The sequence below is a fragment of the Mya arenaria genome, chromosome 3 (assembly GCF_026914265.1).
Source record: "Mya arenaria isolate MELC-2E11 chromosome 3, ASM2691426v1".
NCBI classification, from domain to species: Eukaryota; Metazoa; Mollusca; class Bivalvia; order Myida; family Myidae; genus Mya; species Mya arenaria.
Window position 1 is genome coordinate 52,988,725 of NC_069124.1, and position 25,893 is coordinate 53,014,617.

The 25,893-nt window shown below is 34.3% G+C and overlaps 2 protein-coding genes across 6 annotated transcripts; both read left to right on the forward strand.

Annotated features, from left to right (window-relative positions):
• Positions 1-743: 743 nt before the first annotated feature.
• LOC128227812 (FHF complex subunit HOOK interacting protein 1B-like) lies at positions 744-20,375 on the forward strand. 5 transcript variants are annotated; one of them, XM_052938676.1, is made up of 14 exons: positions 744-874; positions 1,681-2,468; positions 2,710-2,868; positions 3,325-3,411; positions 6,335-6,382; positions 7,782-7,949; positions 8,350-8,429; positions 9,452-9,592; positions 10,689-10,712; positions 11,673-11,774; positions 12,764-13,941; positions 14,386-14,564; positions 15,011-15,206; positions 15,508-20,375. In XM_052938676.1, the coding sequence occupies exons 2-14, from the start codon at positions 1,710-1,712 to the stop codon at positions 15,792-15,794; spliced, it is 3,408 nt and encodes a 1,135-aa protein (XP_052794636.1). In that variant the 5' UTR covers positions 744-874; positions 1,681-1,709; the 3' UTR covers positions 15,795-20,375. The 5 variants fall into 5 exon arrangements, with proteins under 5 accessions (XP_052794636.1, XP_052794640.1, XP_052794638.1 ...); XM_052938680.1 differs by lacking the exon at positions 11,673-11,774; XM_052938678.1 differs by lacking the exon at positions 10,689-10,712.
• A 244-nt stretch (positions 20,376-20,619) lies between these two features.
• LOC128226120 (muscle M-line assembly protein unc-89-like) lies at positions 20,620-21,108 on the forward strand. Its single transcript, XM_052936012.1, has one exon. It carries the CDS (start codon positions 20,620-20,622, stop codon positions 21,106-21,108), a length of 489 nt encoding a protein of 162 aa, XP_052791972.1.
• Positions 21,109-25,893: the final 4,785 nt, after the last annotated feature.

Sequence of the window (25,893 nt, forward strand, 5' to 3'; positions counted from 1 at the left end):
GCTCGGCACGGCCCCACTTGCTTCATCATTGTTTTGCAACAAACCGGTCTAGTGTGTATACTGCAATACCCAATATCTTATATTAATTATCACTCGATATGTCACTTTGACAGTGTCCTCTTAAGTATTTTACCATCCTGGTAGAAGATTATATATATCCGTTTTTGTGCAGGCTTACTCTCTCAAACCTCTTTAAATGCATGACAATATTATCTAGAATGCGGTAAACACAAATGATATGTAGCACCTTATGATATGCTCAACGTACGCCATAACAAATAACGACTTTGCGCTAAGAACCTGTCCAAATCATCCTACTCTCAGATAACAATGATGAAAAACAACAATGTATCGTGTTTTATTTTAATATTACCGAAACCAAAGGCAATAAACGATGCCATACAGGTCCGTGATGGTGATGCAGGTTTATTCATTACTTAAAATATTAGTCGAATGGTAATTAAATAAGAAATTTTAATAGAATATATATAGTTATGTTCTACTTTTTACAAAAGAGGAAATAACGAATGTGAGCATAACATACTTATTAAATTAATAACTTCCCATGTAATCATTTAATATCAACAGCTGTAATGCATCAGACGCGGAGTTTCGCTGCGAGGTCACTAAATCAATACGATTTTTTAGCGATGAAGACAGGTTGTCGCTTCATGAAAGGGGACCCTTTCATTTGACAGGTGGTATGTAGCCTGTTTAATGCTATTGGGCAGAAGGTTTTGATCAAGCGCCTGACCACACCGAATCGACCTTGAACTTGTCAGTACAATTTGACAGCAAAACAGTTTTCGGAAGTATTTTTCGATATCATGCTATATTGGATGCCTTTTTCTCATTAACGACCATGTAGAATTCTGTGAGTATACTCATTCTGTACAGAAACTTTAAAAAAACCCTATTCTTTGGACACCTTACAATTGAGATTTCCTGAATATTCAGTACAGTATCTGTCAAGTGCCACACCACTAAAACAACACAGTATTTTTTTAAATGCTATTCATTGAATTGTACGATTTTAATTGTACATTGTATCAAAATAAATCGGCTGTATATAAAATCTGTCTGCGAAAAAATCAGAGTAGTTGAGTCTGAGAATCCAAGAATCTGACGTGGGCTTTTAGGTTTTTAAGTCCGTCATCCACTCTGTGAACTCGACAAGATGGGGGGGTTTTATGCAAATTTGATATATGTTATCCTCTGAATGGCTTAAATCCATAAATGTGTTGATGAATGTAGGTTGTATTAACAATGGAATTATTCCAATACACTCTCCACAGGGCAGAGTGTGTTGTTTATGCCTCACCCCTATGGCCACGCCCCCTCCCCCACATCCTAATACTTTTTTTAACAATATTATTCTTTAATCTTTCTAAAATGAACTGACTTGCCCCTGTATGTCCCTATATTTGATGAGACAACCATGTTCAAGAGGCCATAACTTTATGAACTCTTAAACAAACTCAACAATTTTGGACTTTCTTGGAGAGTTACTATCAATTTTTAAGAAAAAGTTCACGTTTACCATTGCCATTTTACCTTTAACATGAACACCATATCATACTGGGGATGATTTAAACATGCCATTCGACTAACCAACCAAATGCTAATTTCACCATATTTCTAGTATGATACCTGCAAAACTTACTTTCTTTCATTTACCAGGTCAGCTGTAATCAACTGCTGTTGACAATATGAGTTGGTTCAACAAGATAAGGAGTGATTCCCGTACGTCATCCGATGTAGGAAGTGAAGGGTCTGCTGAACGCAGATCGCGACGAGACACAGACCCAGGGACATGTCTTGAAGTTTTCCAAAACCACTGGCATCAGGCTTACAAAATCATTGAGCGAGATGTTGAAAATGCTGAAAAATCAACTGATGATGAGATTAATGCAGTGAGTCACAATTTCGAACAGATGGTGACTTTACTTGCAGAAGAAGATGGTGAGGATGGACAAGGAATGCCTGGGCCTATTCTGCATTTTCTTCTTGAACAAGAAATACTGGAGAAATTTTGTGGATGGTGCCATAGATACCATACTGCCAGAGACAACCTTGTAAATGAAGAGTTACGCATGTTTGAAACTCTGATTAGCCAGTCACACCAACTTCTTTTAATCCATAAGCCAGTCATTAGACCATTATTAAATCTACTTGCATATTGCTCGGATGGTTACACCACACCAGGAGTAGAAGAAAACATGGTACTGGTTCTGCATCAGTTATGTGTTTGTATTTCAAAAGAGAGAGTCATTCTAGAAAGCTTCTTCAACATGAATGCAGACCATGGGGCGGCAAAGTTCTTGATATTTTCCTTGTTGATTCCCTTCATACACAGGGAAGGCAAGGTTGGACAGCAAGCCAGGGATGCCCTCCTGTTGATTATGACATTGTCAGCTAAATACCCATACATTGGCCAATACATTGCAGACAACTCTGATTTTTGCCCAGTAAGTCTGTCAGGACTTTGTGAGTTTCATTTATTTTTCTTTAACATGCACATTGAAGCTTACAAGTCATGTGCATTTAGAATGTTTCTTTTACCTTCAAAGTCTAAATTACATGACATCACCATAAATAATGTAGAACATGTCCTTTGAATGAATTGAATATTTTAAATTTTTCAAGATATTTTAGACTTTAACAGTATTTTTACCTGAACAATTGTGCATGTATTATTACAATTTTCAGGTGTTGGCGACAGGTCTAAGCGGTTTGTACTCTGATCTGCCCCGTAAGATAGTGATCCCCAGGGAGGACTGGTGTCAGATGACAGACGAGGATGTCCAGAGGATGCCAACGATGGCCATGTTCCTAAACTCTCTAGAGTTCTGTAATGCTGTTGCACAGGTAGAGTCTCATGAAGTTTTCCAAATAGACTTAACTATTTTGTTATGATATTAATAACATTCAACAAGTTGTCTTGATTTTAAGTTAGATTATTTGATGTTTTGTTCAAAAGCTATTTGCTGATATTTTACATCACTAAACATGATGAACTTAAACTCTGTACCAGGTATTTAGTGACATTCCATTTAAATATTTTGATGAAACATTCACATTGTAGATAAATATGTTTTTACTCTATGATACATTTACAGTATGAGCAATGCATGACATAATATTCTGTACCTCCAAACTGCTTCTTTCTATCAGCATTACACAATCAAAAATACTTTTGCATGAATAAAGCCTGTTATTTACATGTAGAGTTCCTATTATACCTGTAGAAAACTTAGATAGTAATCTTGTTTGTAAACCAAACAGTATCAAGAATGTTGGAAACATGCTGCATGTTATTTGTAGATCGCCCACCCGCTCGTCCGAGACCAGCTCATCAAGTTCATATACAACGGTTTCCTAGTGCCTGTTCTTGGTCCCGCCCTTCATCAGGTCAGTAATGCATGTGTCTCTGTGTCTCCTTCATGTAAACTAGATCTATGTCATAGATTGATATGTCTTGTAAATGTATTTATGCCATGGATGATTATCTAGATCTACATCTTTGACTAGGTTCTAGAGAAAAGTATGTGCTGCAATTTTGTGTATTAATGGTTTTGATTTGTGGTTTTGATGTTCAAATTTTTAAAGCATGTTCAGTTTTTAAACTGGTCTCAATTATAGACAAAATATACCGTAAAACATGAAGGTGCTTAAGAAACTGATTAAGAAATTTTACACTGAAATTAACCATTATTTTTCAAAATGTTGTATTGTTGCATATTAATGAAAACTGACAATTCTGACTGATCTTGAAAGTAAATATTGTATAAGAATTGTAAATATGGGGTGGTTTTTTTTGCAATAATAGAAAGCATTGCGTATTCTCCAATCTTAACTAAGTAGTTATTTAAATTTTTGGTGTCTGATTTTTGTTGTGCAAAAACTATTCAAGACTTTCAAATGAAACTTGGTTCACATGTTGCAGTCATCGAAAAATAGACTTTTGGATGAACAAGCCCTAATTCTATTACTATTGCTTGGCATCAATTTTTTTAACAAGCACTGCTAAGACATTTTACCAGTACAGGGCTTGCGGGCTTGTGTTTATTTCATCCACTGAATGTTGCCAGAGATGATAAGCACATGTACAGCAAGGGGTTAACCTCTGTTTTAAATAATTATATAGTTATGCCCTTGTTTGACTGAAAAAAAGAAAAGAAGAGCATCAGCATTCTTTCTTCAGTGCTCTTGTAATATCAGATTGGCAGCCCTGTCTTCTTTCTGCCAAATAAGTTGTGTTATAGTCCATTCTTATGATTATATAATATATATATATATATATATATATATATATATATATATATATATATATATATATATATATATATATATAAATGTGTATTAAATTTTTCTTTTCAATTTCATCTATGGTATTACCTTGAATATTTGTCACATTTTCAAATGTTCATGTTTGTAAGTTACCAAAAAAAAACAACAGAAAACCAAGAAAGACACATCAATGGCAATTAAACTAAACAATATCCATTAAAAAAGACTCCATTTATTCCATTATCAGCTTATATTTTGTTTTTCTAGGAAATAACGAGTGAAGTATGAATACTCCCCATCCATGTATTTTCTCTCTACCCCGTTCAAGCTTCAAATTGTAAACATTTTCCTGTAGACCTCACTTGCAATTACATGTATATAGCTAGAGCTATAGAAATTAGTTAACACCGGATACATGTAATACTTTAAAATTCTTTACCCATATATTTTAAAAACTAGTGACTGTTTGGAACTGTTGGTTGTTTAGATGTATGTGTGTGTGTGTGTGTGTGTGTGTGTGTGTGTTAAAACTTCATTGATGTACGGTATGATTATTGATTATTTTGAAGGACTTTGATGAAAGATTTACTCAATATTTCAAACACCTGGAGGCAAGATTTGGCATGTAGCAGCACACATTTAAGAAAACAATATCTTGAAATTTGCTTTGCATTTTAACATGTTTTAAGGTCCACCTGATTCCAACAATGTATTGTTCTGCCAGTTGGTGTTGACGGACTGTTTTCTTGGATATTCAGTACATGTATATTACAGTTTGTTTCAACGTTATACGAGTACTCAAGACTGGTTGAACTTCGGCACTATTGAGTATTCTTTCTGACACTGAACCCTAATTCCTTGTTGGCAAATTGCTAAAGGTGGATTTCAAACAAATTTGGGTTTAAAAGGAGTAACGGGTACTGATATTCAATTCCAATACAGTTCTGTTTGTTTTATTTTTTAATTTGTCATCATTGACATGAAGTTGTTGTCATTGATTGGTACTAAAATCTTGTATATTATTCTTTTTGTAAAAGTAATGCCATATGACTGAAAGTTGATTGTTGACAGTGTGTTTTGTTTGTTGTTCTCTCCCATGTGAGAGAGGCACTGCACCTTTATAAGGTATTACTTTCAAAGTTGATTATTTGGTTTGTTTGAAGGAGGGCATGTCATTCTCTCCCATGCGAGAGCGGCACTGTACCTTTATAAGATATGACTTTCATAGTTTGTTGACTGTGGTTTGTTTGAAGGAGGGCATGTCGTTCTCTCCCATGCGAGAGAGGCACTGCACCTATAGGTCATGTCTCTTGTGGAAGGTAAGATGCATTTTGTTGCTCAACATCCATTTTGTTTGCAGAGAACTTTGTTGTTTTTCAGATATATCCAGTGTATAACTTTACTGTTTTACAATTTTGCATTGCCAATTTCAATTTTATAAACTTCCATGTTTTATATAAAATGTTTTGCTTGGTTTATATTAGTTATGGTAAAATTAAGGTTTCATATTTCTCAATATCTTTTATTCCTTTAAGCTATTAGGAATTGACCATTTGATATACTTTTAGAGCTTATTTCATTTATTATCAATATGGTGTTAGCTAGCATTTTATTGGTTGCGAGAAAAAACATGTAAGCATGGAGAATCATTTTAAATGTTGCTGCATAATTCATATGACAACAAATTTAAACCATTGTTCAGTTAAGTTTGTACTGTTAATTCTATTATGACAATTTTATATTTTGTTTTTATGAAGAAAAAGTAATTGAGTATTTTTGTTTCTAATGCAGTCATTAGTAATTTAATTACTATATGGTTTTTGGATGATATTTATCAGTAAAGATAATTCATTTCTTGTTAAAATATAATTTGGTAGAACTAGATAAAAACATTAAGAGATAAGAATGGTATTCAAAAAATAACTTGATTAAAATCAATCAACATGTCATATCTACATTGTAATTTAAGGACTTGGTTGAATGAAAGGTCTAGTTTGCAGCGTTTGATGTTTTAGTTTCAAGAAATGTTTTCATTTTGGTACAGGACATTTCGGGGTTACCTACCCCGCTTCTTGATTCACCTATGTTTTCGGTCAGTATTCTAGTTTCCATGGTTACTGTTATGTTCCATGTTGCTTATGAATTCCTCACCTATGATACCCTCTGTGTTGCTGTATATTTCAGTTTCAATCGGTGTTGTTGCACCATGTAAGATGAATTGTTTAGTTTTCTTTCAGTACAATGCAGTATTTCAATGTTGTATTTATTTACTTCACAATGAATTTTTTTTTCGTTTGCTTTAAGTTCTTTTGGTTTATTTAAACGTTGTATATATATCTTATTTGTATGAATGTTTTGTGAATTTTGGTTTCAGTTTAATCTTCAATAAGTATTCATTTAGTCTTGTTTAGATGTTTGCCTGACTTTAAAGTGACTTGCTCATGTTTTTGGACCAATAACTAGTTTTCCCGGTAAGGCATCTGAAAACACTCATTTTGTCATTATTTTATGCTATGATAACGAAAATGCAGAAAAAAATACATTTATGGCACAAAAAAAGTGTTTTGGTTTTAGTGGGGTTCGAACCCACGCTGGTAAAGTCAAGAACAAAATAGAATACAGCCAGCTAATCCACATGGCCACCAGGACTTTAACAAAAGTGGTGAATATGTTGACATTTTAAAGATACATTAATAACATCACATGATAAGGTCAATCAACCAATCATACAACACCACAGCTGTAATTAATTTTCAATTGTGTTATAAATGCTAATGAAAACTGTGGTCTTCAAAGACAGTATTTGAGCAAATATCAACATTTGCTGAAGGGTTCCAGCTTTTGGTATTTTTGTTTTAACACTCCTTATGATTTGCCACACATTATTTCGTAAAAAAATGCATTTTACAAACCATGAGCAAGTCATTTTAATGAAACACAGAATTCTAATGTAAGCTCTTAAATTAATTTTCTGTGAAATAATTTACACCTGCTATTTGAGTTAATACATAAACATACATGCATGTGATTGTATTACAGACTGCTTATTGTTGCAATTGTTTAAAGTTAACTGTTTTTGGTTTTATTTTACAATCTTCATAAGAGAACATAGAGCCATCACATGTTTGGCAAACTGAGTTGCCTTGTTTTTCAACTATCTGAAATAATTGTTAAAGTTTGCTTTCATTCCCAAGAAGGCTTTAATGTTGAACTTGGAAAATGCAAATATAGGTCTTTAGACAGAAAAAAACAATTATTTACAATATCATATATGTAAAATGCACAAGCGTTTTAACATCTATTATGAAAAAGATTAGATTTAAGACCATGAGTATGGAAAATCAATCATATATAGTATATTCATGTCAACTGAAGTACATTTGGTAATTTATTATTTTATTCAGGTTGCATTTTCAATGTAACAATGCATGGTACCATAGGATTGACTTGATACAGTTTTGATTTAACTTCTAAACTTTTCCACCGGCTAGAATTCCCGTGAGGAAGTGATTACTGCCACAGCGTACCTTGACCTGTTTCTACGGAAGATCTCAGAGCCAAGTCTCGTGCGTGCCTTCCTGGCGTTTATCTTTACGGAGAGAAACGATGAGATTGTCATTCTCGACTCACTCGTCACACGCATCAACAGCAGCTCCAAGGTAAGTGCAAGAACTTACAGAGCTTTAAGATTGTACACAGTTTTATATTACATGTATATACTTTGTATACTTGTTAAGCGCTCAATTGTTGCAACCTGCCTGAAATATTGGAGGTTTAAACATTTTGTTAGGTTTTGCGAAGAAAGAAATGTAAAAAAATATCAAACATTTCTTTTGTTTTTACTGCTTTCAGTTTTAAATGATGTGAGAAGTAATCGCCCATGCAAAATATAATGCTCACAGGTTTCGATGGATTTAAACTACTGAAACATTTCTAGCTTCCTTGTTCCATGAATGATCCAATGAACATTTGTACATAGTTTGATTTATAAATTCTCTTCCAAGATTGATTAAAACAGTACTACGGTGTTACGGTACATTTTATGACCTTGTGTTGCAGTTGTGCCTGGTTTCCCTGTCACTGTTTCATACGCTGGTGGACCTGAACTGTGAGGATGTCATGTTTGACCTCGTCTTCAAGTAAGATAAATTCTCGTGATGATGCATGTTCGGTGTGCTTGTGGGAATCTGATTGGCTGAGAGCCAGGGTCTGGTTTCACAAAAATATCCAACAAGCATGAACTCCAAAGAGCTATTTAGACAATAATGATAACAATCTAATCAGATAATTTCTTTTGACAAATCTTTTCTTGGGAAACTATAAGGAGGGCTCCAAGAGAGTGATGTAGATTTCTGGATAATGTGTGAAGCCCTGTGAAAATTATATAACAAAATACATGTAACTTCAAAATTGTACCTTTTCCTCCATATGATCCCAGCCTTCTAACCTAATTGTTTAGAAAACCAAAAATAAACAACAACTTTTTTTAACACAGTCACAGAAGTACATTCTTTTCCATTAAACTGATTTTGTTATCAGCTAAGAGTGCTCGTTTTATCATCTTTTAATTCAAGGTCTAATCTAATATTCTCCATACGGCCTTTATTAGTTTTTTCTTTGTTGACAAATAAATTGCATTAATTCAGACATTGAGCTTACTCTATGTGTGTTAACACTCATGGAGGATGTACTTTAATGATGCAATAGAAACTCTGGTCATGTAAGTGATGTTATTAAAAAAATCTTTTTCTATGTGTTTATGAAGAGCAATAAGTCAGATGCCAGGTTCCCCTTGAAACACATTAAAAAATGGGATTCTCAGAGCATGCAAGTTCAGTTATATTCTTAGGAAATAAAAGAAGAATTCATTTTTATAGGGAAGTAATGATATGCAATTGACCAGTTTATTAAATTATGAATCATAATTTTTGCAGTAATCAAAGTTTAATTTAGATAAAAAAAACCAAACTTTTACATTATTTCTTACCATAAAAGCCTTCAACAAGCCCTGTTTTGTAAAACAAACTAAGATTTTACACAAGTGGGGCATACATTTTATCTGTAAAGGCTTTTGGGCTTGTGCTAATTTCCAGCTCTTCTTGGGTTAATTTGATATGATGAAATGTTCAAGGAATTTGAATACAGGCTTTCTTTCCGCCAGGTACCTGATTCCGTGCCGGCACGTTATGGTGAGTCAGCGTCGTGCGGTGAAGGACCAGGATATCTACTGTAAGAGTGCAGAGAAGTTTCTCTCGTTAAGGCCCACCTGCTGCCTCCCCGAGATAGACAGTCCTAAACACAGGTACGCAAACAACAGGCTAATCATTTAATACCTTAAGAATTGATGAGATCATGTTTTATGCACATATATATATATATATATATATATATACCAGCAGAATAAATTAATTGTTCATGCTAATTATTTTGTTAAAATGATCAGAGATGTGTGGTGATAACATGTTGTTCACATATTCACTCTTATACAGATTATAAATCCTCATAACTAATAGCATATTTAAGACATTTTTTTATCTTTCAATTTTCAATTATTGAGTCATTTTTCATGCCAGATATATATTCTGAGAGTATATATTCTGTTTACATATTACACTGAATAGTAAAAAAGAAATGAGTGTGTATTTACTACTAAATAAGAAAAAAGTGTTAATGTACATATGAGTGAAAAATGATTTTAAAATAATTTCTCATAAAATTGACATCTTTTGTATGCATTTTTCCACTATTTTTCATACAATCAATAGTTTTCCAGTATCATAATGTTTGTCATGTTGATTAGAAATATACTTCAGCCGTTTTGGTCAATGAAACACTGCCAATTAAATTTGAAAAGTAAAATTGTATGTTAAAGCAAGAAAAAATGATTTACTTAATCTTTGAAAATAAAACTAACCTTCAATTTAAATTTTGACTGTGAATGAAGCACATTATATACAAACTTTTGTGCAATGGCGGTCTTGAACTAATACTATTGCTCACAGGTTTATGGTAAATATCTTTCAGTTCATAAATCATAAATGATACCTAATTGTTTTTCTTTGGTATATTTTACAATTGATGAACAGTAGATTGTTTAAATTTAGTGAGTGTTTAATTTCCACACTTTTTTGTGAAATATTATCATTGTAATGAATACAAAACCTACAAAATCATTAAACTGACCATTGCCTTTGGATGATTAAGAATGTTGCTAATATTTAACAAGGCAAAAACAAAAAAGGACATAGCACAATTTAAGCATCCTACAGGATGAAATTGTTTGTTGTATTTCTGTTTACATTTTATAGAAGATTTTGATATTTTGTTTTCATTTTGCATCATGGTATTTTCATTTGCTTGATGTTTTCATTATTTTCATGTTTTTATTTGCTATTCAGATTGAAAACAATTACTTTGAATGGGTTAGTATGTTTTTAGGCTTGAAAGTCTGTTCTGTTTTTCCGGATGCTAGCATTAGTTTTGTAGATTGTAGATGTTTAAATGTTACACATTGCACTAACAGTTTTGTATGAATGTAGTGATGTCACAATGTAGTATTATTGCACAAAACATTGGTATATGGTTAAGGATAGAAAACTAACTGTACTTCATTGCACATGAGTCACACTTAAACACACTGTCAGCCAAAGTTTGTCACAATTTACAATGAGTCATTATTTAAGTTACAAATTGAAATGATATGAAGCGACATGGTTTTTGATTTTAGTCATCGTTAAACCAAGGATAAGAAGAAATAGCAGTTTTACAAACATATACACATACACTTGGATGCCATAGATTCTATTGTCTGTACTGAGGGCAGACATAATCTGTTTAAGGCTATCTCAATTAATGTTAAGGAAGGGACATACTGCACAAAACTCTTGTTTGTCAATGATTATGAAATATTTGATTTTCTGGTCATTATACAGCATAATTGTAAACTGTTCATAGAAAATGCATTTGGAATCTTTCTTTTAACAAAATATGATATTGAATGAAATGGTACTGTATTGTTACCATGATTATATAAAGTATTGTAGTACAGTATAATCGCAGTTATGTCCCTTCCTTTGGATTACAGATGAAGCACCATTCTCTAATCATATCATTTTATAAGACAACAGTTGCTATATTATAAAGCATGTCTATTGAATGCATTTGTCTACAGCATAGTATAATCAGATGAATACACCAACAAACAAACACAAGCTTACAAAATACCCGAACTATAGAAACACTATTTGTTTACGCCAAATGCATTCATTAAGACACGCATGGCAGTAACACAATGTTCCTGTTCACAATTGTACAAGATCCATATGTTGGTGAATAATCCTGCTAATTCTTGGTGTAGGTCAGTTAGATGTTGTATTTTGTAGTGTGTGTGACATGCCTACTAACATGCCCAAACCACCTAGCAAGCCCGGTAGAAAACTGTTCCGGTCAAAACGGGACAAGACACTAACACAAAACCATGTCAGGTAACAACTACAGTATTATACTAACACAATCTCTCAACAAATACTTATATGTTTTTAGATTTTTCTTTCTTTTCGGGTAATAAGTCGGCGGGTTGGTTTCAATAAGATATCTTTGTCATAAACGTTCTGCTGCTAAAGAGTGCTCAGGGCCTCCCGTAAAGTTATATGCAGAATCTATATGATAAATTTTCTATTGAATGGCAGGTCACGTCTGATAATTTACGATCTCAAGCCTTATGCTTTGTTTTGAAAAGGAGCCCAGATATTTTCATAGCCTTGATGTCATCATGTTGGTGTCATTGTCGTCATCATGGAAAAGGCAGAGATATATTAGACAAAGAAGATATTATTGTCATGAAACTTGGTATACAAAAACTATACATGTTTACTATGACAATATGCGCATGTGTTGTTCCACATTCCATAACACTATTGTTTGTTCAGTTATACCTGTGTACAATGGACGAGTGTTGGCATATGAATGTAATGCTCTGTTTGGTCTTGTTTTTTGTATTTGTGTAAAAGCTAGATTCTTTTATGTTAAAATAATTTCTGTATGTAAATGGAGTCAGTGCTAAGAATCTTATAACTTGAAATGAATTTTGACATCCTGTTTATTCAAAATCATTCTTTTGATAGAACATCTAAAGCACATGCTAGTCCTAAAAGATAGACTGTGTTTTCTGGGACTGGTTGGTTTGCCATATCAAAGATTGCCCAATATTCTTACAAGATTCAGTTTGTTTGACTAGAGCACATGCATGCTGTAGCTTTCAATATATAATTTTACACCTGCTCAGCCAATGTTGTAAATTTGAGTGGCAAATTTCATTTTAATGTAATGCATTTATAAAATATTTTGCTATGCCACATACAATTGCTTTATGTTTAGATTTATACGCATTTTGAATTTGTGTTTTTGTTGTCTACTTTCCTAAATTTCTTTTACCACCATGTTTACTTCAATACAATTGGTCTACTTTTTCCAGTGACCCTTCTCAGGACAAAGTCAACACTGCCTTTCCACCCGGTACATTTGGAAGCAAGCTAGAGGATTTTGAGACCAGTTATCTGGAATACTTGGCCGATGCCCACCTTCGTGTTCTGAAGTGTTCCCAGGCTTGCCACTCATGGCAATATCCGTATGATGGTGACGACCCACCATTCACCAGTTTTGATGTTGACCCCAGTAACCAGTCTATAGAACTGTCTAAAGATTTCACTGATTCTGTTTCTAACAAGACAGATGAGAGCAAGTTCGCATCAACTGATGCAGAAAATGTCAGTAGTTTAGAAAGAACCGATGGTGTAGAAAATAACTCAAATGTTGTTCCCAGAAGCTGTGATAATAGTGATTTTAGCATAGTGGATAGTGCAATAGTTAAAACTGATATTGGAGATGATGATATTAGCTTAACATATGAAAGGGCCAGTAAGAGAGGACGATTCACTTCTGATGAAGACTTCATTACAATGCTTGAAGAAAGTGCTATCCCTCAAGACAAGTCGGCAAATGTTGAAGATAGCTTGAAAAACTTAGAGTCAGTTTTAACTACTGTTTCACAAACAATGTCTATCTCTTGTACATCAACACCAAGAAAGGATCGCAGTTTAGATGGAGAATCGATGGTGCTAGGTGCTGAAGGTGAGATGAGCTCTGTGTATTTCGATTGTGAGACCTCCCATGCAGACGACAGCGCGGCGTTCAAATCCATTGACGACACTTCATTTGATGTCATTGATGATCCCACTAGACAAAAAACTACAAACGCTACAGAATTTGAAATTGTTGATACTCAGATTACCCAAAGTTCAAATAAAACAAAAGCAGAACAAAGTAGTAAGCCCAGTGATATCACTTCATTTATTGACATATCTTCTGCTGCCCAGAATTCTGACACAGAAAAGTTGAATTCAGACACAGACTCTATGGAAGTCAGCGTACACCATTTTGGAACAGAAATACCAAAATCTTTGCAACCAGTTAGTGGCATATTGGTTACCAAGGCGACAGAAGAAGAAAAAGTTGATGGTCAGACAGGAACTAAGGGAGACAAGTCTGTAAGATTTTCAGAGACAACTCAGGTGCAGACAATAGGCTCTGCAAAGTTGTCATTCAGCATCGGCCTAAATCCATCAGTGAGAGGTGTAGGAACACCAAACATTGGTAAGCTTTAAAGATTAATTCAGTCATTTAAACTTAAAATTTTATGACAAGGATATTTCCTTTTTTTTGTCATAGAGCATCATTACTAAATTTTCCTAAATCATCCTGAAGAATGCATGATTATGCAGTATTGACATGTTAAACTTAGTTTTCATTTGTCTGAAAATGTTGTAAATCTAGTGTCAATTTTTGCTTTATCAGTATGAATAATTGAAGACAGAGGTCACTTCATTCTAAAATTGAGGTGTAGGTTAATCTCAGTAGCAGATTCAATTCAATGCTCTTTATAAAATTGTATGCAATTGATATTATACAGTAGTTACGGTAATGCAAGTCCAAATCCATAACATTGAAAGTTTTTGTAAAGCATTGCTACATGATCTTGTCTGTGGTACATCAAAGAAGATAATGATACCCTTCAATAAGCCTTGTATGTATTAACAGGGCCATTCCTGACAGCTGTGCTTCTCAAGTTGGAGAGTATGATGCAGAACACCCTGCCGGTGAACCTGATGTTGACGGGTCTCATCTCTCGTTTGGCTGTGTACAGTCAGCCACTGCTACGATCCTTTCTCCTTAACCACAATCTTGTGTTCCAGCCTACCGTCAAGTCACTTGTACAGGTAAAGGATGTTTATGAGCGAGATTTTTATTTCATATACTTTAATGTATAATTTGATAATTAACAGTTGATGGGATGACTTTAGAACTGTAGCTACTATATTAATTTATGGATGGACAATTTTGAAAGCAACCTCTTTAGTGATAGTTACTTTTCTCCCTTACATAAACTTCATCAAACTGATTATGTTTAATGGTAATTAATTAAATGACAATACTTAAATATACACGTAGGACGTAGGAAGCTCGTGTACATTCAGTACAATACTAACCATTGATAGAAATCTACATAAAACATAAAATGTCTTCCAAAGCTTCTATTATAATGTTAAATCTGTGATAATGTAAAATAAGACTCCTACTCACTGAGGGAGAAACTGCCAATATGCTTGATTGCAAATCTTAAACATTTTGAGTGTATACAAAATATGTTATTTTCTTCCAATAGGTGTTGACATCAATACGCCAGAGAGTTGACCACTACTCCTATACCATACAGAACTTTGAGGCTCTGTTGTTGCGAGCCCGAAGGACGCTTGCCCATCGAGAGGGGAACCTCCCAGAGAGAGCCCACTCTCAAACCCCAAGCCCAGAACTCAACACGAAATTACGGGCTTCTACTGCCGCTGAAATGCCATCAAAAGGTTATATTTTGATTTTATAGTTTTATGTATAAAGTAGATATGAAGTTGTAGTTTTATTCTAGAGGTATGTTAGCCATTTCCTTTTGATACACATTCAGTGTTTTTTTAAAAGTTCTAAACAAGAAACAGACTTAAGGTGTTAAAACAAACAACAAGATTCATAGACTGGTATATAAAGCTGGTTTAATTGCTTTTACAAAGCAGTTTAATTTCTTTGGAAAGTTGAAACATATGATATTTACGACTGCTGTATGTGGATCATTTCCTGTCATGTCTAAATCCGAAATGTTTCCTTTGACAGAAAAAAGACACCGCACTCTGACTGAGCTCCTGTTCCGTCGTAATACACGGGACAAGAAGTCGTTACCCAGCCCAAATGGAAATGGGAACAAACTGGAGTTATTAACAGGCAACCGAGGCATGCGTTACATCCACAGACGACCAGACGAAAATCCCGCCAGCTACGGGGAGTCATTGAAGACGAGGAACGCAGTTTATTGCGCCATCGTGCTTGAAGAGTTTGTGAAAGAGCTGGCTTCTCTAACCCAGGAACACTCAATACTGTTACATGAGGATGAGGAGTTGTGACATGCTGGGCTAGGAAGGCAGAAAAATGTATCATTTATCAATATTTGCTAAATTCAAAGAACACTTTGTACTTTATATTAGATTGCTATAAGGGCCTGCCTGTTTTGGGTTATTTATTCATGGTTTTAAAGAGAATGGATTGGAGTAGCAATTCACTTGATACTTCTTACATATTACCAACTTTTAATGGCATAAGCGATTGTTAAGTAACGACTGATTAATTTCTAAATAATATTATATGAATAAAACTTCATTGCTCCTTTTTTAAAAATTATTAATTTCATTTATTTAAAATAATTAAGTTTTAAAAAAAATCTGGAAAATTGGCAATATTTTTTAGTATTTGCTTTTTTAGGTTATTTTTAGTTAGTTTATAGCTTCGTGAAGAGTTCCTCACATGTACCTAAATATGGCTATTTCAAGAGACAAGGTTATATTTTATGTTGTTATTGTATTTTAATAAATTACCTCATGCTTATTTATAAGAGCACTGCTTTACACTTCCGTTCATATGTTTTACTGCAATTGAAAGTTTATATATTTTAATGCTATCTACAGTTTGTATCTTCATTTTGACATTCATTTTAGGCTTTTAGCCAAGGATGAAATTAAGCTGAAATTGGGCTTTGCTTTAAGTAACTTTAAGTACCTGTCTATGTTTTATCTTTCTAAAATCTTACTTTAAAAACATGATAAATTCTAGTTATTTTGTCATACTTTATAATTATGAAAATTTATAGGTTTATTTAAAGCCCCTTGTTAAGCAGAAAATGGAAATATTGACATCCTGTTCTTATTTGGAAGTACTCTATGTTTCATTTATTTGCAATAAGAAATGTACGAGTAACATTTTTTTGATTTTACATTTTATTCATTTAAGTTAGCAGTAAGTATTCAGATGACATGGACTTATATAATGGTAAGCAGCCTAGCTCTTCAAACAAAACATGGATTTGTATCTCGAGTTGCTTAAGTTCTGGACCAAGTTTCAATAAAACATCTTAGGCTTCTTAGCTGTAAATCTTGCGCTGCGTAAGAGTGCTCAGGTATGCCTGTAATGTTATGGGCCGAATCAATGCCATAAATAACATTCAAGAAATCGGACTACACGCTATAAATGTCCTTAAGATATTTTTTATTGAAAGGCAGTTTACGTAAAAAACGTTGTTACGCATGTAGATTTACGTACTTAAGTTTTACAATCTTTATTGAAATGAGGGGCTGTGAAATTTTGGGCATTTTATGTTTTAACCATACCATAAAACTTGTGAGTGCTTTGTTTCAACAAAGATTAAAAAATATTTTATTTTCCAATTTTAAGTCTGTTGAATAAACATCAAAGGGTTCTTTATAATTCTGTTTGAACTGATAATATGTACTTGTTGCCCTGCCTTTAGTAATTGCATACTGTGGCCAATAGTCATTAAATGTACAGTGTGTATTTTATGTCGTTCATTTAGTTCTGATAGTTTTTAGACATTTATGAGCAAAATGCCTTACTTATATATATTCAATAACTATTTTAAATGCTTTATACGTTATCTTAGGTTATTTTGTTTCGCTTGACATTACTGTTTACATTTCAGCTTATGATTTTAAATTGATATTCATATTATGGGCACATGTTTTTAGCAATGAAATGAGTTGAAATTTGATTCTTCAAATATTTGTCACAATGATGTGGTGTAAGAAAGAAACGAGGGCTCTTCTTCATATAACACAATGATTTACCCTCTTTCATAAAAGTATTGTTTTTCTTATGAATGTTTAAATAATTTGGCTGCTCAGTATACCAATATCTCTAAAATCCATTACAGGGAAATTAACATATAATTTTATGAATTATTTGACATTTATTATGGTAGGTTTTAACAGGTTTTTTGGTACTAACATTTTATACCCCCTTAAAGATTATCTGTGACATTATTCATAATACAACTTAAGTACTTTTTTTTTTATCTTAAAACAAATTCCTATGTTTTTCATACTCAATTTTTAAAAGAATTGCAAGCGTGTTTTTTTTCGTTGTTTATTTCATAAAACTAATGAGAATTAAGTATTTTAGATATTAACAAGTTTTTATACCATATGACCAGCGATATTCTTAACTTAAGAAAAAATGACTTAAGATGTTTTATGAATACCTGTCTTGGGGGGCTATATAGGAATTGTGTTTGTCCCATTGTAACCCTGGAAACCTCATAGGAATGTTGGTCAGCAAGGGTTGTTGTGTTCCTGCAATTTGTTTGACATGTCAATCTGTTGAACAATAGTTATGGACATTGAAAGATGGTAAACATGGTCTGCAAATTATTGTGTTGCATTTAACTCCAAAAATATTGCACCTACAGTCATGAAACTTCATAGAAATGTTGGCCAGCACGGGCAGTTGTGAACATGCATTTTGTTTGACATTTCTCTTTTCTCTTGAAGAAGTAAAAATGGTCCGAAAATATTGTGCCGCATAAAGCCCAAAAAGTATTACAAACCTACTTTCATGAAACTTCATAGAAATGTTGGCCAGCACGGGCAGTTGTGAACATGCATTTTGTTTGACATTTCACTTTTCTCTTGAAGAAGTAAAAATGGTCAGAAAATATTGTGCCGCATAAAGCCCAAAAAGTATTACAAACCTACTTTCATGAAACTTCATAGGAATGTTGGTCAGGATAGGCAGTTGTGAACATGCATTTTGTTTGACATTTCACTTTTCTCTTGAAGAAGTAAAAATGGTCAGAAAATATTGTGCCGCATAAAGCCCAAAAAGTATTACAAACCTACTTTCATGAAACTTCATAGGAATGTTGGCCAGGATAGGCAGTTGTGAACATGCATTTTGTTTGACATTTCACTTGGCCATTGAAGTTGGTCTGCAAAATATTTTATCACATAAATTGTATTTGACCAATGCTCTTGAAACTTCAAAGGAATGTTGGTCAGTTTTATAATGCACATGCCCGTGCTATTAATTCCAAAATATGACAACCATCCCTGTGTCCAGGTGGTGTCTGGGAAGAATGTGTCTTGGGTATTCATCGCTTCAGGGACAGCTTTAGTTTTCATTTTTTTGTTATACAGCCTATGTTTATTTGATTTCTTGCCAGTAATGCATTGTTGCCTTAAGCTCAGGTTTAAATCTTAAAACTATGGTTCTGCTTGAAACAGTTTGCCCTATCTATCTTTTATGTTCTCAAGACATTAGGCCGATTGTTCAGAACGTTGTGCAAGTTAACGTTGTTAATGTCTTCGTTGTTAACTTTCAAACATGTGGTGTTCTGAAAGATTAATGGATATACTTGTAATGTGCAGTATGTGAGACAACTCTTTAAGCTGTACTTCTTTTATTTAGATCTATTAGCACATTATCAAGTATTTCAAATTTAAAATTGTGAACTGTAACAATGTTCTGAACTATCGCCAGATTGTCCTTATTGCAATTGGTAGAAAAATTTAATGTTGCTTTGAAAGTAAATTAACAAGTTTTGATGTGCACAATGAAGTATTGTGAAAGTCCCTATGAATAAATGAAATAACCATACATATCACTTGCACTGATTTATGCACATAACTGGCAGCAAATGTCGCAGCCCTGCACTGAATGTATTCAATGTATAACTTATATTACTATATGTCATTACTCATTAAGCTTGTAAGAAACCCCATTTTGAACTAGGAAAAAAGTAAAAAAACATTTTGACACTTTTTATGTTGTCTTTTTTAATCATGTTCTATTGAAAATGTAGGCAAGTCGTGCAATTTGTATAAATTTATTTGGAGTATTTTAGGTTGTTTTTCAGGGTTTCAGGCACACATTTTTCCATTTATGGACTTGAATGTTACTGCCATGTTTGTCTTTAATCAGCTTTTATTAAGGCTGTTTCACATTTCTTCCCCCAATTTGTTTTACATTCTTTGTTTTATTTTAATTAATTACACGTTCAAACATCATCATGATGACTAAAATCAACATTACTAAAAATCTTTCCAAATGTTACATATTTCAAAGTTTAATCATATCTTTTAAAGGTTGTGTGGTACCTGTTTGTGCTTCCAAACTCTTAAGATAGTGCAACCCCTTTACGCCAGCGATGGACTTAATTGGGTTGCGCTACCTTCAACTCATTGCTTAATAAATGAAGTTCGGGGGCAGTATTCATAAAGCATCTCAAGTTATTTCCTTACTTAAGTCACTTTCTTATTTGGGTATCTATTTAGTCATATGAAATAAAAACTTAAAAATTTCAAAATACATTCTTTTCATTGACCTTATTCAAACAAAATACTTAAATGTAAAAATACATTTCTTTTCTTTTAATTTGACTATGAAAATATTAATAAGTCGAAATTAAGTTGGAAAATTACTTAAGATGCTTTATGAATACATCCCCGGATCTATTCATGGATCTATTCACGGATCTATTCACGATACATGCATGTTTTTGGCGTCATGTATTTTGTCCCACGTTCCGGCTTAACGAGCTTTGTTTTATGTAGACTTGTTACATATCATCTTTACTAGTTATTGTATATGCGTTTGTATCCCTAGTCAAACACTATAAGCCGCAATAAACTTTCCACTAACTCGTTTTTGTGTTTTAAATTGAACCATTGACCACGGTTATCTCACTGATAATATCGAAATTGATGGTTTCTTATACTGTACAGTTACTTTCTACTTCTTCAAATAGTTTTAAGATTGCTTATTCAGTTACTGGTAATGTTTTTTAAGAGTACAGCAAGTACAGTCGAACCCCGTTATCGTTCCAACTCACAGGGACCACCGAAAAAAACGACATCGTACATCGGAAATTCGAGCCAAGCGGGAATGTTTGCAATCAATAGAATACAGTTGGTGTTAACATTCGAGCCAACGAGAAAAGCGACCTCGAGCCAACGAGAAAAGCGACCTCGAGCCAACGAGAAAAGCGACCTCGAGCCAACGAGAAAAGCGACCTCGAGCCAACGAGAAAAGCGACCTCGAGCCAACGAGAAAAGCGACCTCGAGCCAACGAGAAAAGCGACCTCGAGCCAACGAGAAAAGCGACCTCGAGCCAACGAGAAAAGCGACCTCGAGCCAACGAGAAAAGCGACCTCGAGCCAACGAGAAAAGCGACCTCGAGCCAACGAGAAAAGCAACCTCGAGCCAACGAGAAAAGCAACCTCGAGCCAACGAGAAAAGCAAGCTCGAGCCAACGAGAAAAGCAACCTCGAGCCAACGAGAAAAGCAAGCTCGAGCCAACGAGAAAAGCAACCTCGAGCCAACGAGAAAAGCAAGCTCGAGCCAACAGGGCTCGAGTGGTTATTCATCAATTGAGTACATAAACTGGTTTATTAAATCAGTTCAGGCTTCAGCATAACCTTAAAGTTTACAACTTTTTCTCCATCAGCGATCTTAGAGCAGCCAAAATAACGCTTAAGTCAACAGTCGGAAGGTTTTAGTACTATGGCTTATCATTAGAAAAAAAGTAAATGGTATGGTTAGAATTCGTCTTTTCGGTATTTACTAATTTGTTTTAGCTCGATTGTGATGAAAGCTGATAGCTTATGGAATCACTCACTAGTCTGTTTCCTGGGCAGAAACCAGAACTGGTGTCCATTATGAGAGGCCATGAGAAAGTACCCCTGGTGCGGATCGAACCCACGACCTCTTGTGTGAAAATGGTATGTGGATGGAGTTATTATGGAACGATTCGAAAATAGATTAAATCTCAGGTTGATAGGATTTTGTTTTAGGAAGTTAACTATAAACACAATTTTTAATATTACTTTGAATTTACAGTTTTAGACAAACACACATGTTTACTTGGAAATACCGAGGGTGACACGAAAAGCTTATATATTCTTCTTTTTCTAACGTCACATACAGCCTTTGCGCATTCAGCTCTAAATACGGAACCCACATAACCACAAACCTCTAAGCAATCTGTTTTCGCCCTATCAACGTCATTCTCGTGCCACAGAAAATCATCCTATCAGCTCTTAGAAGAAAAACTTTATTACTTCTATTTAGTCCTGTGACAATTATTGCTATTTAATGCTTTTGTTTTTCATTAATAGTCACTTAATTTTCATTAAATCTTAATGAAGGGGAGATATTTCTCAGGGAATACGGCCCTTGTCCCGGCTGATAAGGACTTTTAGACATAAGATAGGTAATTGGGTGGCGGGATTCATCTTGAGACGCCAATCATGGAAGTGCCCAAGGAACTATGGTTCTGAAATCTATGTGAATTTAGTAAAAGGTGTTGGCGTCAGTGGTCATAGTTTCGTCCGGTTGTTCTAAACTTGTAACCGTCTCATATTTTTTTTCATTTTCGGTCTTTTGACAATTGTACCACAGACTGATGATTTGCAGTGTAATAAAGTAACACTCTAATTCAAAATTAATACATGCATGTATAACAAACATAAAGTGAGTGAGTGAGTTTGAGTGATAAACTTTTAACTACTTCCTAAATAATGCATTTATGGAAAATATTAATTACTAATTACGCAAAAATATTAAACGATTGATGAGTGCTAAAAGATTTACTGCGATCTACCATCGTCTAATAAGGTAGAAATACCGTGTTTTCTGCACATTCTTTCAAATTAAACTCAGTGTCCTTCATAAAAGCCATTGATTTTGACATTTATTTATCCTTTATGTTATATTAAAATAATCCTATTAATTGTGGAAACTCGTATGTTGGAGTAAGAGTGCATCTTTAAAATTTCTTCTAGCGGGAAAATCTCTAATGATTTAATATGCCATGTTGTTTTTGAACAGAGTGGTACAAAAAGACAGGGGCGCGTAACAGAAATAATAAGTACAAACAGAAACGGAATTTCCGGAAATGTGTATTGTTGGTTAAATGAATGCAGTGAGTATTACCATGTAAAAATCGTTAATTTCCATTACACAATATATGTAAAAAGTTTTCGTTTGGGCTTAGTTCAGCACCTATTTTCACGTTTTGCAATTGAATGTCTCACAAAGCATTTTTTATTATGAAGAATTACAATTTCTACAAAACGACACTTTTGGAAAAGGAAATAGAAGAAGAAAACATGTTGTTGGTCTTTACCCGAAAAGTTAAAGAAATTTCGCAGTATAAATTTTCATCCCTTTAAATTGGGCCTCAACAAATACCTAATAGTTCTCAAAAAGTAAAAAAAAAAACATTTCCTAGTGTTTATGCATTTATGCTTGTTTGATACATGGAAATATGTTTTATTTCACCTTACCATATATTTTTTTTCTAAAACCAAGAACCAGTTGCATTATACACCTTTCAGATGACCCCGCAGTGCCGAGCGGATGCGGTGGTTTTCTTTTCACTCCGAAAATAGCAGGGAATTGGCCTTACCTAGGTTTCCCGGGGAGCGTGGGCATTTGACGGGGATTTTACAAGCAGTTCGTCTCCGCAGGGCGGGGATTTTACTCGGCATTGCCTGGACCGAAAGCCAACGTCTCCGCTATTCCCCGGACCTGGGGGGGAGGGGGCGTGGTTACAATTGACTGTGCATTATTCAATGAATATCCCTCGTATAGAACCAGAGGACGTGATTTCTTATCCTGTTCTTGACCGGATTTTATCCCCCCCCCCCCCCATCGTTATCTGTACATGTTATTTCCCTACCCTCATACCTAGATATGTTTTTACTTATTTTTTTTGTATTTGTTTATGACTACTTTCAACTCTAGCTTACGGACCTTGTTTTGAAGATAACTCCCCTTGTAATTTGATTACAGGAATTGAATGAACCGTCAGAACTTGATAGATGACAAAGTTGAAGTGTGCACTGCGCACTCTTTAATTCACTCAAGCAAAGTTATCTCGCATTGTACCTCGTTGTAATTACTTGTTCAAAGAAATTAAGCAACATTTGGCACTGTTATCTCCCCTTGCTCGTAGCTTCAAAGACAAAATTTTCAGTCTTAATACGTTTTATAATTACGACATAATACATATAATTACGTGATTCTATCATTATATATAAGTTCATGTTTGAAATAAAAATACAAATGTAGAACAACTAATTAACTATGTAATAATCAGTATCAAAATTAAATTGGTAAACTATAATATTCTAAGATGTTTTCAGAAATAAAACCACATTAAAATAATAATTGAGCACAGGAGAAAGTGCACGTTTTCTTCTGCGATGTGTTTATTTTAAAGCAAATTAGACAACTCCTGCCTCAGCTAAATTTTTGTTTATGTGATTCCAAGATCCGATTTTTTTTTTCAAAGCATTAAACCTAACATGAAACAGATTGGCACACGTCTACAATCAAAGCATAGTAAAACAGATACGTTGTAATAAAATTTCTCAGACAGTGATATACAAGAAGCAAGAACCAGGCATAAACAAGAAAATGATAGGCACTGTGTCTGGACATTTGTAACACATTTTTCAGCAAGTCTTATAAATTCCGGTAAACTGTTAGTAATTGAGGGAGTCCAGCGCTTCTTGCGACAGGATATATGTCTAAACCGGCCAGAATCTCGGCTTAATTACTCTCCACAACGCGATTTATTGAGGTAAACACGGTAGCGTAGGACTCTCCAATTTAACTGACTACTCAATGTCAATAAGAATCTGCGGAGATCTCTGTGTTAAACTCCTTCATTCGTGATGCTTTCTGCCACAATGAGATAGCTGTACTAAGTATTATGCGTGACAGCTTTGTACTTTAATTTGTACCGATTTCTTGTTAAGGAAATTCTGTCACATCAAAACACAACGTCAAAGGTTGGGGTTGAAAACTGTAACAATGTGACGTCTGGCTTGCGTCATCTTTATTTGACGCAGTTTATACCAAAATCGCATGTTCAAAATGTGTTACAACATCAACTATGTTTATGCAGTTCATCGTTTTAATAAGTGATTGCGTGATACTGTTTCATATCCAACTGGGATATTTTCCGTCCATCACCCGTAACACGTCAAAGTACCCTTCGAATGGCGACCATACGAGATTAGATCCTCGATAAACGTGAACTATGCCTAAAGCGCTTAAAGGGAACTCATGTGTATGCTGACAAAACAATAGTTATTATATTTAATATAACCGCAATCATAAGAACATATTTTTTTAAAAAGCTGTAGTCGCTGACGTAAGCTGTTTTGTTTTGTATCCCTGTCGCAGCGCATACACTGCAAACAGGACACCACATTGCAAACGTTAGCCCCACATTCGGAGCTCCTCGCCCATTTTTTACAGAAAACAACCGCGGATGTATATGGACGGTTTACAATGTCAAAAATCGGTACTCTTTAACTACGCTGCAAGTAGATCGCGTAGTTATTTCAATTTAGCAGTTAAACTTAATGACTTTACTCTAGGGACTCTTAACTTTTGTTTGCAACAGTACACGCTTCACTGGCAATCAAATTAAACTAAGATCTTCAAATACAAGCTTAAACACTACTTTTAATTAATAATATAATTCAAAACTTTACGAACTATTTCACTGATGTACCGGCATACATCCGAGGTTGTTTTCGATAAAAATGGCCCAAAGAGTTCCAAATGGTTAGCCCCCAACCGTAACCGAACTCGGGACAGCCCTGCGGTCAACAGTCGCTCACCTTAGCCAACAGTTCTGTTTCATATCCCTGTAGCATCGCAGCACATACACGGCAAGCCGGGAATCAAATCATAAACGTTAGCCGCTAACTCTTTAGTTGCAAGGTTAATCGAGTTATTTTTCTTTACAATGCATTATAGCTGCGCACATTTTCTATTTTACATATACATGGACAAATCAGCTTCTTTTTAAATAGGATTGAATGACATGATTGCGCTTGCTTCTGTGATCTGATGGAAATTAAAGGCTCTTCAGACAACAAATCGCCAATGAAACGTCCGTTCAAGTGGAAAATCTTTCGAATTCGGTTTGTCAGTGATATTATAACGGGCGAATGCACCTTTACAAAATACTTCCACCAGGTAAACGTATGACCTGCTCAGCGTAATATGCAATTTTACTGTAGTTAATTTACGCAGTCATCTCTGAGTTAAGAACCTCTTAAAATTAAAATTACCTGTGTTGCAAAATATTCTTGCTGATGCAGATAAATTGTTTTTAGATTTTGTTTTGTATGTGGA